Raw genomic sequence first — 19,294 nt, forward strand, 5'->3', positions numbered from 1 at the left:
TGGATAGATCCTTCGGCCTAGTCTGGGAGTCTCAGAGAGCTCCTTGTAGGTGATGAGGGGGTCTTTGTCTCCGAGTGGCGGGGTTTCTACGGCCCCTCGGGTATATATATCTCGAGCGAGGCGATGGGCAGCCTCATTGCCTGGTAGACCTTAATGAGCTGGAACCCAGATGACTGAAACATCCCGGTTGAGCGGGCATATTTGTTTTTCTTTCTTTTCGAATTCCGGCGTTGCCGAGAAAGCGCCGCATTGTGCGTCGCGGTATGCCTCAAATATGATTATTTCTTTCGGAGGACGGGGGCAGGGATACGTGCCAGGAAGGAACTTCTTGCCGAGACGGTGCGCTCGCGTGCACAAGACAGGAATAAATGAACGAGGCGAACGATAAACGTACCCAGAGTAGCAGAGACATAAATGGACCGTGGCAAGGTACGCCTTGCTCGTCGGTAAATTGGTTTTTGAGGAAAGGAAATGTATCTGTCTCGCATATCTCGGTGGACACCTGAACCTCGCCGCAACGGGAAGGGAGGAAGATGGGAGTGAACGAAGACACCGTATTCACTAGACTGCGCCTTTGTTCATTCCGTACCACCCAGCTGGCATGGCGGAGTGGCTAGCGTGCTCGTCTCGCACTCCGAAGACCCTGGTTCGATTCCACAACGCGATCAATTTCCTGCTTGGTTTTGTTTGTTTATCTGGTCTGACTAGAAAGGTTAATTATCGTGCAATTATCACAGTATTGGTTTATTCGGGTTTAACGTCCCAAAGCAACTCAGGCTATGAGGGACGCCGTAGTGAAGGGCTCCGGAAATTGCGACCACCTTGGGGTTCTTTAATGTGCACTGACATCGCACAGTACACGGGCCTCTAGAATTTCGCCTTCATCGAAATTCAGCCGCCGCGGCCGAGATCGAACCCGCGTCTTTCGGGATAGCAGCCGAGCACCGTATACCACTGAGCCACCGCCGCGGGTACCAGTTTAGTCAATCAAAGCGCACACGATAGGTTTTGCGATGGTGTCCATGAAGTCAGTTTGGTTGAAACTCAGTTACGGTTTCTTGGGCGTTTGCCGTTTTGAAATGCTTATACTCGGTATTTTGAGAAGCGGCTTTTTGAGCCCGATAGAGGGCACTCTGAGGAATGTGATGCGATTATGCGAGCTTCGACAGTGCAGGTCGGAGCAGGTGGCGATGAGCGGATAGAAAAGTGGTAGGGTTAAGATCGGCGAACACGGACCTGGGAGGAATTCCTAGCAGACATAAGCAACCATGCAGCAATGATGCGGCGGGGACTCGCGGTGGCGGCTTCAAGCGGCCGAGTCTGCCCTCGGGTCGCCCGGACGGAGTGATGCTGTGAAAGGTCAAGCTGTTGATGTTATTTGAAAGACGGCGGCTGCGACATTCATAGAGGTCACGCGTTTCGGACGTCAGGCGTGGGAGTACAAGGTCACCCATTAACCTGCTGGGAAACGGCGTGCCTTTTCTTTCTCACGGAGGCACTGAACTTGCCATAATGGTGAAGTCGACACGACAGTGTTCGAGCACTGGCTTTTCCCCTTTTCATCGACCAAGCGGCGAGAGAGCATCTGCACCGCCCCCTGTCGTGGGTGGTACTACCAGTATTCCCAACTGCCCACCTGATTAGACGTATTTTCCCGAACTTCTTGCCCCAGCCGGGGATCTGGGGAATACGAAGGGTATTAAACGGGATATGCTGGGACATTCCCATCTCGGCTGTAAATTTGTACAAATAAACGTACTGTACAGTTTCCTCCATAACGGAGTTCGACCCCGTCCTTCGAAGCCGGGACCTAAGGGGCTGAACGAGTCAGACAACCCAACGGCCCTTCCGTCTCCAACCAGGCCTAGTTCGAGCCGCCGCAAGTGCCAGCCGCCTCGCGAGCGCAGGCAAGGGCCGCTTGGGCCCCGACCGTCGAGCACCCGAGGAGGTAGGCCTCCCAAGCCTCTTTAGTGGGGGTCATGGGCGTCCGGAAGGGGGGGCGGTTGCCCCCCCCCTCCCCCGGAATTACGGATATTATTTATGCACTAGTTCCTTTTTGGTGCTAACCTATCGCCGCCCCCATCCCCGAACATCGAATGCCCCCCCCCCTCCTCGGGAAAAGTTCTGCGGGCGCCCTTGGTGGGGGTGGGACGGGGTGCGAAGTGGGGACTGGATTGGCATGTCCACACCATGTGGGATAGACAGCAACGGCTCTCATCACAGTGCGGACACTCGGGCTTCACGTTCGGGTTGTAGCGGGTAGGCTGGCCCGAACACCAAGGTGTTGGTCTGGAGCTGCCGCAGAAAGCGTTCGTCGGCCTTCAACAGCCCCTTTGCCGGAGAAGAGTACCGTCGGTGCCGAGCTTTGCAGTCGTCTATGATTTATCGGAACCGCAACAGCAGTTGACCTAGCTCGTCATGGAGGGTGGGTGCCCGGAGGATAGGCGCGCGGGCAGCGGCGTTTGCCGCTTCGTTCCCTGGGAGTCCCTGATGAGCCGGCTCCTACGTACGATGCGTCTAGGTTGGGGTTCTGCGTCGCGGACCGCATTGTGTAGCAAGTGGTGGGTCAGTGTGCCAACCTCACCGCGCATATAGCTTTCGCAGGCGAATCACGAATCGGTGATGACAGTTCGGCATATGGGGTCGGACACCGCGAGGGCAACTGCGACTTCCTCGGCCCGATGAGCACTCTCAGCGCGGAAAGAAAGTCCACTGACTTGTGCGTTGCGGTGCACCACCGCCGTGTAGTGGCCCGAACGGGTCGGACCAGCCACATCGATGTAATAGACACCTGGTTTGAAGCCGTTTAGTGCAGCGCCCGCGCTCGAGCTGCGCGACGGCCTTCGTGGAGGTCCGGATTCATATTGCGTGGGAAAGGGCCAACCCAAAGCCTGTGTCGCCAGCCCCCCGGGACACAGGGTGGTGCAATTTTGAGGCAATCGAGCAGGCGCTGTCCTGGCCCCGTCTGCACAAAGCGCGCGCAACTGGCTAACGGTGTGGGCCTCCCGCAACTCCCGGAAGGTGCAAATCACCCCCGGACCGAATAGTCCGTGGAAGTTGTGATCAGGAGGTCCAATACCCGCTTCACCACTTTCCGAACGATGACGTCAAGCGCAGTAGTGGTGGCACATGCTGAGCGAGGCCACAAAGCCGCGCGAGCTGCCTTCATTACGCAATGAGCGCGCTGGCGACACAGGTACTGTGGCGCCGTCTACCAGCACGGCCAGTACCCAGCTACGGTTGCACGGGTCACCCTCAGGGTCAAGCTTCACACAATTTTCTTGCCTGGGGGTTGGACCGTAGTATCAGCATTTTTAACTTACGATCTCAAACATAGCGGCCGCCATGATACAACCCAAGAACTCACGCGGCACTCTATCTAGTCCGCGCAGCCGCAGTCGCTATCGGGGCGTGCGAGCGGCCGGAATCCTCTTACAGTATCTATATTGTGCAGTCGCATGACCACCATGGAAAGTTCAGGGTTAGGCTCTTCAAAACTTTCGCTGCGTCGCACTTCTTTCAACATCCTACTACTGTACATTTTGAACTTTCTCATACTTCAGCCGCGCAAAAGTAAAAAATCCGAAACTAGCTAGTAAACCAAGCGCCTGCTGGCTCCAGGCCAATTTTTTTAGACCCTTGCTCACCTTAGCCAGCTTGCTGCACCCAGAGCCGTATATTCCCTCTGGCTGCACCCTAATACGTCATCAATAGCAGTCAAGGTGCCCCTCCCCGTCTTCTGCGAGTCATACAAAAGCAGAACCCACCTCAACTCCAGGGAATCTTCACACCAAGCAGCAGTTATAAACCTACAGGTTTAAGTAGGGACACCAAGTTTTCAGATTGTTTTACCCTGGTAATGGTGTGCAAGGTCCTAGGAATGCCAGAACTGGCGCAGATATGTCCCAGTGTGCATTAAATCGTTTATTACAGCACTATTTTTTTTTAAAACCAAGTTAGTGTTCCTGCGTGCCATCACGTAAACAGGTTACACAGAGAACCACAATTCAAGTGCACTCTAGGAACACTGGACTTCGCTCCGTCGGCCGCGGCAAGCGCAAGTGATTTCTGACGATACTGTTGTGTTACAGCACACTGAAAACGAAATGTAATAAAAAAATAAATTGCTATCCCTACTGCTTAAAAAAGCCACTTCCAACAGCTTTACGACGGAGCAAGTAAGCCAAGCGTTATATGGCCTCGTCACAGAGTTTGTTCTCGAGGTGTGAAGATGTCAGAGAACTGCTCACAAGGACTCAAGTTTATTTACAAAACATGTTGTCACAAAACTTTCGGTAGAAAAAACTCTTTCTACGCAGGCCTATGAAACACAATGATGTGCACTCTGCACACTGTAAATCAACAATGAAACAATAGATACACACACCACATATGCGACACATGAGGAAGCTTTGGACAAGTCGCGTCATCATTTCTTTGTCATATGCTGCTGACGTGCAGCCTTTCCTGGTGGCCACCCTACAGGTGCCACTGAGCTCCGCTTTCACGCAGCTGTCCACCTGTACATCCAGTGGCATAGGTTCATAATATTCAGAACGAATGCGCAGCCCCAAGCCTTATCAGATGATCCGTAGCAGTGGCAAGCAGGGTATTTCAACTGCATTCGCATCAACTGTAGCCTCCAGTGCATAGACACGTTTTGCAGCAGAAAAGTGTGCATAAATGAGCTGTGCACTTCTTCCACAAAAAATATTTTGCCGAAACATGAAGTACATTCGGCCAACTGTTCGCAATGTGATCCAAAGAAAAAAAGTAAACAGGCTCCAAAGAATGCGAAAGAAAACAGAAAACCTGTGTCCTCCGGCACCTGCGGTGTCAGAAACGAAATTGTACCGCGCACAGCTACAAAGACGAGAAGAGGCAATATTGTGCAGACTGGGCTACATGGTACAGCCAATTTCCCTTGCACTATAGTTTTATTGTTAGCGATAAAAATAATGTGCGCCATGCAAACACATTAGCAAGCATTTCTCACTCAAAAAGCCTGCATGCAACGACGGAACAACTGGCCATTTTGCACCTGCGGTCAAGCAGAATCAATATCAGCGAGTGAGGCTGAATCAATGCCCACTTGTAAAACTCGAGGAGATTTATAGACAACCCGTTTGGATTTATACACTACACAGGTGATAGATTGTGCGTCCTAACATGGGGGCAAAATGGCACAAGTTCAATGATTCTGGTGCCCAAACAGAAATAGGCATTGTTCGCCAAGAGTACCTGCTTGCATCGATTCATGTTTCCTGCAGCTACTGGCCTGCAAACGAGAAACTGCAACCCAATCTCAATCCTGCATGATGTAAGGGCAATGCATACCAATCACGACATGCCTGTTGCAAGGTCTCAGACTACCTGTTACCACTATCCATAATTAAACAGCAGAACAACGTCCACATGGTGACATCATGCAACTCCGCTAGGCAGCATTTTTGGGCCCCTTCTTTTCATACTTAGTTCTGCAGTGACAGCTGTAATGTCAAAACTAATCTGCTGCCCAAAGATGATGTAGCCTAAGTTGGCCTGAGCAATAAACACATCGGCCAAGGAGTGGGCACTGTCGAAAATGTGCCATGTGAGCATTAGCATGATTCCTTGGGGGGAGCGATTCATAATCCATTGCTACCAATTCCTCAACCTGGAAGATGGCCAAAAATCTGGGAGCACTTTTTTTAGGACACTGAGGTTTAACCTTGTAACTTTGCTTCATTAACAGCCCTCCTAAACTACACCCCAACTGCATTCAAATCATACTGAGGTAGAATTCGTAACGTGTATATTATAACAGGGGATGTTAAGCAAAATCTAGTTAAAATTCCTTGAACAATCAGTGCTGCATGCTGACACGATTTTCATTTTCCAGCACTTATCAACATGGTGCTTTGCAACTCATTTGAAAAAAAAAAAAGAAAAAAAAATTCTCGAATTATGAATTTTTCACATGGGGCCTCACAACAAGCGAATACTAACTACTTCTCATTTTAGTAAACGTGAGCTGTCTCAGCTCTTGCTCCAGCAGTAGTCCTGTACATCAATCAGCTCTCAGCTACTCTTCTTGCATGAACAACCACATGCTCCTTGCACTTCAGCGTGTTGCTGGCGTCCCTGAATAGTTCTCAGCCCTCTGCCATCCCCGATGGCCTGCTGCACTAAGAATGAAAGTGCAGTATTTCAATAAATTGGCACTCTGTGGCCGCATAGCCTCATTATGAAATGGTGTGCCCAATACATTTGAGCATCGTTCCTGAGCAGTGGTTTCTTTAAAGGAGTATAGACACTCAACTTTTGGGTGTCTGTACTCCTGTATATCCCTCAAGAGAAAAGTATACAACAGCTGTATTTTACCGGTACTCACCTACGAGGCAGAAACGTGGAGGCTAACAATTAGGGTTCAGCTTAAGTTAAGGACAGCGCAGCGAGCCATAGAAAGAAAAATGATAGGTGTAACGTTAAGAGATCGGAAGAGGGCAGAGTGGGTGAGGGAACAAACGCCGGTTAATGACATCAGAGTTGAAATCAAGAGGAAGAAATGGGCTTGGGCAGGGCATGTAATGCGAAGGCAAGATAACCGCTGGTCCTTAAGGGTAACGGAGTGGATTCCAAGAGAAGGCAAACGTAGCAGGGGGCGGCAGAAAGTTAGGTGGGAGGATGAGATTATAAGAAGTTTGCGGGGATACAGCGGCCGCAACTGGCAAAGGACAGGGTTAACTGGAGGCACATGGGAGAGGCCTTTGCCCTGCAGTGGGTGTAGTCAGGCTGATGATGATGACTCCTTTGTAATGATGCGTAAGGCATTATTATACATGGATTACCATGTGGCATTCTCCTACGACCACTGAGTAAGTTATAATCAAATTTCTTTCTTGTGCTCTTTCGGTTTCGATTTCAACAGCTGAATGATGACTGTGATCCCAAAGAGTGGTTATAGGTCACGTGAGGCACGAAAAAACTGCAATATAACCACTGCTTCTACATTCGTTGTCATTCCGCCTGTTGAGGAAGGCTGGCTTCACCACTGCAGTGAATTCAAACGATGAAGCAGAGATTGTACTGCAGTTTTTCCATGCCTCATGTGACATACGACCACACTTTGACATCACATCAATCGCCTCCATCAAAATGCAGCTGCCGTGGCTGGGATCGAACCCGTGTATTTCGGATCAGCAGCTGAGCACCATAACCACTGAGCCACTGCGGCGGTCTCTTGCACTGACGAGCGCAAATACAAACAAGTTTGACACAAGCAACACCAGACGATAAACCATGACTTCAACGAGACGTTGTTGTTCATGTCTCTTTCTGCATGGTAGTACACTTGTGCGCGTTCACATTTGTCTGAGCAACAGAAGTGGTCGTTTTATATGAAAATGAGTGCTTGCTCTATCCTGCTTCAACTCTTAGTACAGTGTGTTCATGCCTTCTCAGCAGTGAAGGCACCAGTGCCAAGAGGGAGGCACACAACGGATTCAACTGCAGCCTCCTGCTTTCAATATTCCAATTTCAAAACAAAAAATCTAACTTTCATCCCAGCTGCAGTGATTAACAATGTTGCATGCTTCTACTTCCCAACTTATCAAACAAGGATTTAATCTTCGTTTATACTTCACATTCGAGAAAAAAGAGGCACACTCATTCCAGCTGCAGTGATTAACAATTTCAAAGGCTTTCACTTCCAACCTTTCAGAGAAATTAAATAGATATGTTCTGGGGGCTAACTCAAGAACAGAGGCCTGGAGACTGGAAAGGAGACCCTATTGCAAAAAAAAAAAAAAGGTAGATTGCCACTGCAGGGAATAGTTTGGGAACCCTTGCATTAAGGCTAGTTAGTCCCAAGAATGAACCTGCACACTCACAGTTACGTACAGCTAGGGCCAATATGAAGGTGATCAGTTTCTCACTGCGCAAACAAACCAGTAAATTTTTCCTGGTGTGCACACTGCTCATTCTCTGAAAGAAGTGGTGGCAAAGGATAGCAGATCCAAGGGGTGAGCTACGCTCATGCATTCTTTTTACCTCTCTGCAAATATGAACTGCAGCAGAGCCCTTCATCCAATACACTTTAGCAATGGATGATGTCTGGCTAGTTGGTTCATTTCTTGAAACCATGGAGAATTGCAGAAACAAAACAACACAGAGTGGAGAATGACACAATAAAAAAAATACACACTCCTATGTGTTATTGTGTTTTGCTCTGTTTGTGCAATTTTTCATGGCTTTGCACTTTGTCCAAGTACGGGAAATCTAAAGTGATCACCTTCATATTATTCATACTGTACATTGTAGCAAAAAAAAAAGACCAAAACTGTACATCATAAACAAAAACATGTCCAAAGTTTCCTCAATGTATGCAGCATCAGCTGTCACAATTACAGGAACAAGTGGTATTCAAATTGGCACACATGCTCACAATTGGTACATAACTGCAATCAGTGGTGAAATCAGAATGCATGAGCTTTAATGTATTTTTTTTCCTCTGGCAGTTGCATGGAAGACAGCTGCAAGAGCATCAGCTCAAAACTAGTTTGCTTGCGTTTAGCAGTTGTCTGTTTGCAAATGTTCTAACAACTTTCCTTCTGCCCTGTAACAGACCTCACAACCAAGAATGAAAGAAAAAAAGAAGCACTCATAATTTGTAGATTAACATAACGTCCTGAAATGAAATTTCGTGCACACATTCTTCATACATGCAACAATGTGGATGACAAGCCTGAATACTTACAAAACAATAATATGCACAATCATGTATATCATTTCTCTCTCTTTTCTCATAGATATATGTATATATATGTATATACATACACACATTCATATATATTTCATTTTGAAATGTGTTGTTCAATGTGCTACACATTTCAGGAACGGAAGCAAAAGCCCCCATTACAGCAGTAGCACCTTTAAAATTACTTCTGCACGAAATCACTGCTCAACAATGAGACCTATCTCATCATGCCGTGCAAAACATCATCAATTCAGTTATTTGTGCGTGTGTAAATTAGCAGCAAAATTTGGCTCTACTCTTAAAGGAGTATAGACACCAAATTTTTGCTCGTGTGTTCTGTTCTTTCAAATGATGCGTTAGACATTGGTGTACATTGATCACCCCTCAGTATTCGCCTACGACCACTAACTAATTTACAATTTCTTCTTGATGCTGTTTTGGTTTCGTTTTCTTCAGCCGAACGATGACTGCGACGTGTAGTTGGAGATTAGATCATGAGAGGTATGTAAAAAAATTCAGGGGGCATTTTGACTGTCTAAAGTGTGTAGAGGCGAAAGCGTTTTCCGCACCACTTTGCTTATGTGACACTGGTGACGTCACCACTGGACGACGTCACACATAACTGATGACGAAGTAATGACAATTACTAATTAACTGCTAATTACTGATTAATGACTGAATACTAATTAACTGCTAATTAATGACGCTTAAAGGGTCAGTCTACTGAATTTTATCGGCCATATTTTCTTTGCGGCAACCGATAGCTCTTTACTCAAATTACCGTTTAGCCAGGTGCAGTGCCAAGAAGTGCGGTGGAACATTTTAAAATAGAATTTATTGATGTGGGAACACATCTGTATGAGATGGTAGTCTCATCTGGCAACCATCTGGATTGCCGCCGCTGCGCGGCGACAAACATGGCGGCGCCCGTCGAAGCTGAACCTCTCGCTTGCTTCGGACTGAATTCTCGTTGTTGCTGCCTTTTTCAGTGTGTTCACTGGCCATAAATGGGGCGCCGTCTCATCTCGCCTATAAGAAAACGTATAAGTGATAAATTTGCTTTATTTTAATAATTAGAGTGACGATTCTGCTGCTTCTAGGCTTAAGTGGGGAGTCGGTTTGTTTACAGCAATGGTTCCCGTCCTGACAACCAGATGGCACCCCTATAGGCTGAGTTTATTTTTGCGTCTCTGCTAGCATACACTGAACTAAAAGTGGCAATGCGTCTGCGTTTAGCGTACGTATAACTATAAATATTCATGTGATTTACAGAAAAAGCGAGCGGTACGCCTTCTACAGTTTACTAGAACAAAACGCACGTTTCTGTGACATTGGGGCATACTAACGGTACGTAGTATATTCACTTATGCTTCTATAAAAAAAGACTACCACCTGCTTGAACAAAATGAACAGTTGGGGTCGCCACCATGCATTTTTACGCGACTTTTAATGCCGAAATAAAATATAAATTCCTGCCTAAACTGGGAGCAGTTCCCTCGTTATTGATGTTATAGGGTGCCAACTACCAGAATATGCCATTATTTGTACACTCATCTCGGTGAGTAGACTGACCCTTTAAGCTTCGCCTTTAAGAGTGGAACGCGACAGCGTGTTGTAGTGCTGCCAGGCAGTCCACGGAATGCCACCACCCATTCGGCGTGATGCCTTGCCCTTTGAACGCAACGCTTTTTGAGGAAAGGAAATGGAGCAGTAATTCTCTGTCACCTCGGTGGACACCTGAACCGCACCGTACAGGAAGGGAGGAACGCCACCACAAGTTCAGTGCGATGCCTTGCCCTTTGAACGCAACGCTTTTTGAGGAAAGGAAATGGAGCAGTAATTCTCTGTCATCTCGGTGGAAACTCGAACCGCACCGTACAGGAAGGGAGGAACGCCACCACAAGTTCAGCGCGATGCCTTGCCCTTTGAACGCAACGCTTTTTGAGGAAAGGAAATGGAGCAGTAATTCTCTGTTGTCTCGGTGGACACCCAAACCACACCGTACAGGAAGGGAGGAACGCCACCACCCATTTGGCGTGATGCCTTGCACTTTGAACGCAACGCTTTTTGAGGAAAGGAAATGGCGCAGTAATTCTCTGTCACCTCGGTGGACACCCAAACCGCACTGTACAGGAAGGGAGGAACGCCACCACCCATTGGCGTGATGCCTTGCACTTTGAACGCAACGCTTTTTGAGGAAAGGAAATGGCGCAGTAATTCTCTGTCATCTCGGTGGAAACTCGAACCGCACCGTACAGGAAGGGAGGAAAATGAGGGGCCGTAATGAAGAAACTGAAAATTGTATTTGAGGAAAGGATATTACGCAGTAACTGTCTTGCATATCTCGGTGGACACCCGTCAAAACGTGGACACATCTGCTGACACATCTGCCGACACTCCTATTGACACGGCTGCTAACGACAGTATGAGGCATTAAAGGTTTTCGCCTACAAAAATGGAAATATAACTACTAATACATCTTGTCATTCAAGCTTTTGAAGCAGGCTGGCTTAAGAGTTGTAGTGAATTAGAGCTACGTATCAGTGATTATGTTTGTTTTTCCGTGTCTCACGTTAGCTGAACACCAAATACATGGCACAGCCATCGTTTGGCTGATGAAACCAAAAAAAGCATCAAGAAGAAATTCAACTATAAGTTATTTACTGGTCTTAGGCAAATACCACATGGTGAACCATGTATTTTAATGGCTAACGCATCATTTGAAACAAGAAAACATGCAAGTAAAATAAGTGTCTATGGTCCTTTAAAGCTGAGCACATTAACACGAGGTTGCACATTACCATGATTGAGGTTGCACATTAACACGACTGAGGTTGCACATTAACACAATTGAGGTTGCACTTTAGAATCTGCAGGAAGAGTTTTTTTTTCACTTGCCAGCTACACAAAGACACCCTCAGAGCAAGTGACTGCTCAGTGCCTCTCCTGCTCATCACTGAACAACTTGTCAGAGTGAGCCTTGAATAATGTCACTCAAGCTCAGTGCATCACCAAAGCAAATTTTCTGCCTGGCTAACATACTGATAAAAGTCCTCTCAGCAACATAATGCTAATGTCAATATGACTAAACTAAGCCTTAAATGTGGCGTTTGCCACATTTCTAATGACAGCTACTCGTGCCCAACAAAGAATACCCCCGTCAGACTGGAAACTTCAGTGTCACTTTCAGTGTGTGCACTCCGCCCAGTAAAGTGCCACTTTGGTAGCATGGTGCTACAGAAATAACGTGCTTGATTTGAAAGTGATTTATTCCCTTCAAGTCTTTTTGCTCTAATTGACTTTTGTCTACTTTCCCTTGCTGTTCTACTACGCTCTCCGGCATATGGCTCATGGGGCACAAAAGTTTGTCAATGCAGCATGTGTTGGGAGATGAGTTTGGTATCGTTGTTATATACCAAGATGAGGCAACCCATGAAGCGCACACAACACCCAGGCAAGCAAAATGGCAGAGTACACCATTTACGTTAGGCATGCTTACTATGAACTTCAGAAGTGTTTCTTAGCAAGGAAGTCTCATATTGTGACACTGAATTTGCAGCATCTTTGTTTCCAAGTGTGCTCATTTTAGCACTTCCAAGAATTAGCATCAGAACTACGTACAGTGAAGTTTGTATGGACTGAGTGAAGGAAACTGTCCAAATGCACTTCCAGGCAAACGTTTTCTATAGCAAGTGCCACTAAAAGATGCCGTGCAGCCTGTTTTAAAAAACATTGATGCTGAGTGACACTCACTCAAAGTGCACATCACCTTGCCCATCTGACAGGGGTATAAAATGACTGGGGAGATTAGTATGAGATTAAATTTCTATCCATTCAATAAGAATGCTGATAAACATGATTCTCTGCGGCATGCTGGGAGAAAGCAATCAAGCACCAGCTGAACTGAAGAATAAAAATAATGCATGCAATGGTGAGAATCTGTCAGCCACAACTATAATATTCATCAGCAACCTATGAAGGAGAGTCAAAGCCATACACCTCTATCAGTTCTACAGGATTCCCAACAAACCAAGTACAGTAGAACCCCGATTATGCAACTTTTTGGGGACAACACAAAACGGTTGCACAAGTGGAGAATCAATATCTTATTTGCTCGCATAAAGAACGCAGTCATGTAATGAAGCCACCTGCAATTCTGGCTGTCACAATGCACAACTTTTTCTTCCCACATAATAAATGCAACCTCCATTTTCATCCCACAAGCACACATACTAAAACTGTGCTGTCAGGAGGAATTTTGGTGCTGACGAGGCAAGTGTGCACTCGCGTCACTACGTAGTAAGCAAGGGACACGCACGCACATGCACGCACACACACACACACGCACGCACACACGTGCGCACACGCACACACACACACACACCAAAATCCGATGCTTCGAGTGACACACGAGAAATATGGCTGCTCTGACTTGTTGACTTTTCACAACAGATCATACAACCATACCAGCGGTGGGATGTTTTGCTCAGGCTCTGCCTAGAACCACCATTACGTCGAGAGTTCGTCAACATGAAGCTGTGCCTTGGTGCTCCTACATTCCCTCAGTGCATGAGAAAAGAAAAACTTAACGCCAGCCGACTGCACAAAAGCAAGAAAAAAAAAATTGGTTATGACCAAAAGAAAGGTGTAACTGTCAATCTCGGTCAACACTTCAACTATGCCACGAGGGAAGGGATAAGACGCGCCATAGTGCAGTGCTCTGGATTAATATCGACCACTTGGGACAGGGAGACGTGGGCCTCGATATTGCAAAAAATTACAAGAAATGATCAATTAAAAAAAAAATCATGATTTTGAAGTCTTTACTCTCCAAAGCATATACATGCAAAATATAAATGCTCAATTACTTTTCTAAGTATTTAAAAATTACAATTTATAAGCATTGGACTGCCCGAACTGACAGTTTCAGTAAAGCTGAATGCAATTTTCTTAGCTTTCTTTTATCTAATGCCTTTGCCGTAAGAAAGTTTTGACAATGATTACATGAACGGATTTCAGCAAAACTGATATGGTTGTTTACAGTAATACTTCAGCTACATGCTAAAGCTTTCCCATTTTCATTAAACCTGATAGATTAGCAATCAGGTCAAATGTGGGTTATTACCACGCTGTTTCGTAGCGAAAGCTACCCTAGGCTAGCGAAAGTGCATTTGGCGGTGCCTGGCACAGGCCACTACTGCGCATGCGCCGCTACCATAGCAACCAGTACCACTGCAACCATGGCACCGCTTGGACTGTCAATCATAACAAAAGATGGTTTGGTTTGGTTTATGGGGTTTAACGTCCCAAAGCGACTAAGGCTATGAGAGACGCCGTAGTGGAGGGCTCCGGAAATTTCGACCACCTGGGGTTCTTTAACGTGCACTGACATCGCACAGTACATGGGCCTCGAATTTCTCCTCCAAAGAAATTCAGCCGCCGCGGCCGGGATCAAACCCGCGTCTTTCGGGCCAGCAGCCAAGCACCAGAGCCACTGAGCCACCGCGGCGGCCATAACAAAAGAGAAGACGAAAAGAAACTAGGTGGGAATCGAACCCGGGCCGCCGGTGTGTTTTATTTCCAACTTTGCTATTTACTTATGATCAATAAAATGACTTCATAGGCATTTTCTTAGCTTCGGACGTGTGGTGGACCTTTAAAATGTCCGCATATTTTTAAAATAAATTTTTAAATGAGAAATTACCATAATGGCCTGAAAGAAATGACGCAATTAACATAAGGTACCTTATCTCGCCATATCCTTCCTTGCAGATGGGACAAATGAAACCTAACTGCATATTTTAAACCAGCCTTCAATGACACACCTGCATGGTAAGTTTCAGCAAGATATGTTGAGAAATAAAAAAATTTGAAGGCCCTAGTCACCCTTTGCTGTTTTGACATGTTGGCCAGACTGCCACAGCATCCAGTCCCACATATCCCATTGTTACATACACAAAGTTCTCTTTCAAGGGAATTCCTTGCCTGCTACCAGAAGGAACCCTCCAACCTGCGGTGTCACGAGAGACTCACTATGTGTGCACGCAGTTCACCTGTCTTAGGGCTGCTGGAAGTTTTTCACAGTACCATGAACTTTCCTCTCCAGACTGTTGGATTTGGAAGGGATATGGCAACCATCACTAATGTTTTGTAGCACCACAATCGCCTTTGCAGTATTTTACTTCTCCATGTTTGCACGTCCATTATTTCTGTGGCAAACTTTTAGATTAGCATGGTCAGTAAACTGCAGTGATTGAGCAGTAACGTTCAGAAGGAAATGAAAACAGGATTTCTGCACCTTTTGCAAAGAGCAACTGGTGTATCAATGAAAAATCTACATAACAGCACAGATGGTTTGGAATGCTCCTGCTACTGGAGGGTCAGGTACAGTGGCATGCTTGAAGTTATGACTTGATTGTGACATGCGTCTAACTTCTTGTCCCCCTCTCCCCCCTTCTTTTTCTAACTCTCGTTGGTGGTGACAATAGCCCAGCTGATGCCAACTGACGGGCTCCCATCCCACCTTGCACTGTGGTTTGCAGCACGACCGTCATTGAGACAGTGTGATGCTCGTCAATAAAGTTTTCTATCAGCCTGTGTTCTAGACAGTTCCTGGTGACCTGCATAGAACTCAGGGAGTGTATAAACATGCATGCATTATCTCAGCGAAAGGTTCGATTGTAAAATGCAGGTTGCTGCATAAATTGAGGATATGTAATCGGGGTTCCACTGTATTCACGTGTTTCAAATTATTCAACACAGACTTTTCTCTGAAAAGGTGTGATAGATACGAAAATGTGGTTTGTGCAGGTGGATTCTACAGCATGATGGACATTATGTACCTGCTACAAGCTCAATAATTAAATGATGAATTAACTAAATTTAAGCAATCAACTTTATTTTTGATTTTAGGTGCCAAGTTAATACTGCGGAATTGAAGGCCGGCATGATTGAAATTGAGCTCAGGTTTTAAATTTTCTTAACCGGTAATGTGGCTTGAAATATCGAACTTAAAGAATACACTTTTTAAAGCTTACTGAGTTGGCTTTCACAAACTACACATTTATAAAACGTCGTTGCTCACATTTCTGACGCAGCAAATAAAGAAACCGTCTGTGTATTTTATAAATTAAAAACAGTAAAAGTGATTTCTGTGACATGACTAAGCACAGCGACACCATTTTATAAATATGTGAGGCAGGAAAGCGAACTCAACGAGCTTTGAAATGCATATTTTTGACATACAATATTCTGAACCGTATTGCCGATTAAGCAAATTTCAAAATTGTGTTCACCTTGATTTTGCAATATAATCTTGGCCTCTAAACTCAAAAATAGGTTTGGTTTATTGGTGCTTAACGTCCCAAAGCAACTCCGGCTATGAGGGACGCCGTAGTAAAGGGCTCCGGAAATTTCGACCACCTGGGGTTCTTTAACATGCACTGACATCACACAGCATACGGGCCTCTAGAATTTCGCCTTCATCGAAATTCAGCCGCCGCGGCCGGGATCGAACCCGCGTCTTTCGGGTCAGCAGCCGAGCGCCGTAACCACTGAGCCACTGCGACGGGGCTAAAAAAAAAAAAAAAAAGTTGGTTAGCTTTTTAGTTAATTGTATATTTATAGAGCTGTATCATGTACGTAATGTCCATCATGCTGTAGAATTCACTGCACAAACCATACTGTGTATCTCTCATACCTTTTCAAAGAAAAATCTGTATTGAATAATTTGGAACATCCTGTATACCGTCAACAAAGGTAAACAGCCACCATGGAGCAGCTTTGAGAAACAAATAAATAACACCTATGCAAAAATTCATTAATAGGGGAGATACATAATCGGGGTTCAATTGTATTAAGTGCCAACAAAGGTAAACAGCCACCATGAAGCAGCTTTGTGAAACAGAAATAAATAACGCCAAGGCAGAAATTCATTATTAACAGCTACAACAGATGAGTGGGAGGGAAGATGGTTCTTCAAAGCACTGATTTGAACAAGGAGACAAAAAAGCCTCCATGTGCTAACATCAGTCTGTAAGATAAGTCTCTGCAGAGACAAAGACAAGACCCCTTGTCAAAACCTTCTCCAGACTAAGGCTTCCAAATCCATCCCTCGTTCAAGTTTGTGCTCTCTAACAGCTAGGATGACTTGTCAACCGCAAATTCAAGCATCACTAGTGGTAGGCAACTGAGCTTTTATGTCACTCCAAAATTCTGGAGTGACATGCATGATCTGTTACCTACCGCCAAAGCATACAAAGCACGCGCAGCCTTTTGAATAAAACAAGCATCCCTTATTCTGGTGTGTTACACCAACCTCTAACGTGCCTTGTCATGTTACAATATCTCTTGTGATATCCTTCCCTCTAATAATATGCACCTGTATCAAAAACACAATTAACTCTTGCCTCTCCACACTCTGGCAGTCAAAAACATTTTACACCTCATATATTTCCGTGCATGCAACTAAAAAAGAAGAAAAATTTATCGACATGCCCACGCTGCAAGAACGCCTGGTAACAAACTTGGCAAAAGATGAAAGATGAAAAAGTTTTGAGTGCTCATAGTGCAGAGAAAGTGCATTCCAAGCAACAGAGATAACAGAACAACACAGCAGAAATCTGCTTTTGAATAATGTTCCCTAGCCAGCACTCAATATACAAATTATATTCCATTATGACAAGGAGAATGATTCTTGTCTCCCCTATACTGAAAGTAAATCTCAACATAGATGAGCTGCCACCGCTATGGTTTCAGGAATCAATGAAAAAAAAAAAAAGTCATGAACAGGACTGTGTATGAAAACAATACAGGCACTGCTTTCAGCCTGTCCTGCACATTCCTTGTCCCCTCACTTATGGACATACTGAGAATAAAAATAGTAATTCATTGCAAAAAAAAAAAAAAAAAAAAAAGACTGGACTGATACCACAGTCACATGGCAAAGTTAATGACATTTTCTGAAAAGACATTCAAGATTGAATGAATTTGGGGAGCTTATTCAGATTAGTTTCGAGGCCAAATACGTTGCATCAATGAAAGAAAAAATGGCATTAATTTGAGCAAATGCCACCACACAGAAATTACGTTAAATATGCCTTGTGCCAAGGGTAAAAGAAACCAATTTTGTTCATCTGCCTTGCTTTGCACTGTGAATTAGTGGCCACCATTGACCGACTAACGCAACCTAGTCACAGTTCTGTATTTGATGATGAATGGAATGACAACAGTGAGCAAAATAATTTGGAAAGTTTTCCGTTTCAGAAGTTTTCATCCTTGGATATGACGAAAATAAAAATTTACACATCGTTTTTTAGTACACAAAATTTGAGAGATTCAGATAGTTGGAAAATCTGAATTAAGGTCATTCGGCTATAAAGCTGAACACCCCACCCCCACAATCTTTTAAATGGATGCTGCTCAGTGCTTTGGTAACATTCAGGCGGTACTTTCCCCAGCCACCACTGTTTTGCTGAAGTGTGTCTGCGTTCAGCTTGCTTTGCATCGTACATGGCAAGACTGTGCTGGCATTGCACTCCAGGCCATTCCAAAACCAATGATGCCTTGTGCACTGAAAGTGCTCTGCTGCCCTCCCTGGCACTGGGGCTTGGAGCAGTACCTTTCCCACTACGGTGGGACAGAAGTCAGGTGTTGGAAGATGGCGAGTCAGTAGCACGTAAGGAGACATCGTTGCTGCTGCTACTGTCGGGGAGATCGTGGGCCGAGACACAGTAAGGGGATGCCACATGTGGGCATGAATGGTGGTGATGACAGGCTCCTGTAGGAGGGTAGTTGATGCCCATGGCCTTGCGGATTGCCTCCACACTCACTATGCTTCCTGGCTTCGCCTGCATGAGCAAAAAGAAAACTTTCCAGTCCAGAGGCAGTTAAGTGCCAAAAACTAGGCACGCAGTCCTGCCTGATAGGACCATGCTGTCAATTGTGCTCGTACTGACACAACGCAAAATGCCTGTAACACTACAATGAACCTAGGTTTAAAGAACAGTGAATCATCTCAGAGATATGGAACCACATAAATGTTGTCAGTGTGTCACAAGGTACCCCCAGGCAATGCCATGAAACCTGCTTTCTAAATACAGTTGCTTCAGGATATATTGATAACTCAATACACAAAACAGTGGTTGACAAGCTTTACTGTAACCTACAAGCATGAGTATACTGTACCAATGCTGGTGACACACTTCTTGCAGTGACATGCTGCCAGCACACCGCTTGCTAGGCGCTGCTAAGCCTAGGCCTACTTCACAATGAAGCCACAGTTGACAGTGTTTTGGAACTAGGCACTGCCTATCATCAGAGGTGTAATGATGCTACCAGTACTTCGGTCAGTTGGGCTAGGTTTCCAGCATGACAAGCTGCGGATCAAGTGCCGCCTGCTCTGCATGACAGCGGTGTCAAATGGAAAAAGAGTACAAGAGACCAAAGGCTACCCTCAAATACACCTTGCATTCACCTTGTCATGCGGTTTTATAGCATTAGCGCTGTCAGCAGGTGTGCAAGGCCACTCAGCCGAACTGTCTGCATGTGCAAAAACTG

At 45.6% G+C, this 19,294-nt stretch overlaps 1 protein-coding gene across 3 annotated transcripts in view; it reads right to left on the reverse strand.

Annotated features, from left to right (window-relative positions):
- Positions 1-4,246: 4,246 nt before the first annotated feature.
- Positions 4,247-19,294, reverse strand: part of LOC149350494 (bromodomain-containing protein 7-like) — a 96,941-nt gene continuing 81,893 nt past the window's right edge. For 2 of the 3 annotated variants that reach the window (XM_089579523.1, XM_089579525.1), the window contains exon 15: positions 4,247-18,585. In XM_089579523.1, coding sequence (XP_089435649.1) covers positions 18,382-18,585 — 204 coding nt within the window. In that variant the 3' untranslated portion in view covers positions 4,247-18,381. The remainder of the gene's footprint in view (positions 18,586-19,294) is intronic. The other variant, XM_089579524.1, reaches the window with a different exon arrangement.

This window comes from Amblyomma mixtum, chromosome 3 (assembly GCF_055824585.1).
Source record: "Amblyomma mixtum isolate Tamu chromosome 3, ASM5582458v1, whole genome shotgun sequence".
NCBI classification, from domain to species: domain Eukaryota; kingdom Metazoa; phylum Arthropoda; class Arachnida; order Ixodida; family Ixodidae; genus Amblyomma; species Amblyomma mixtum.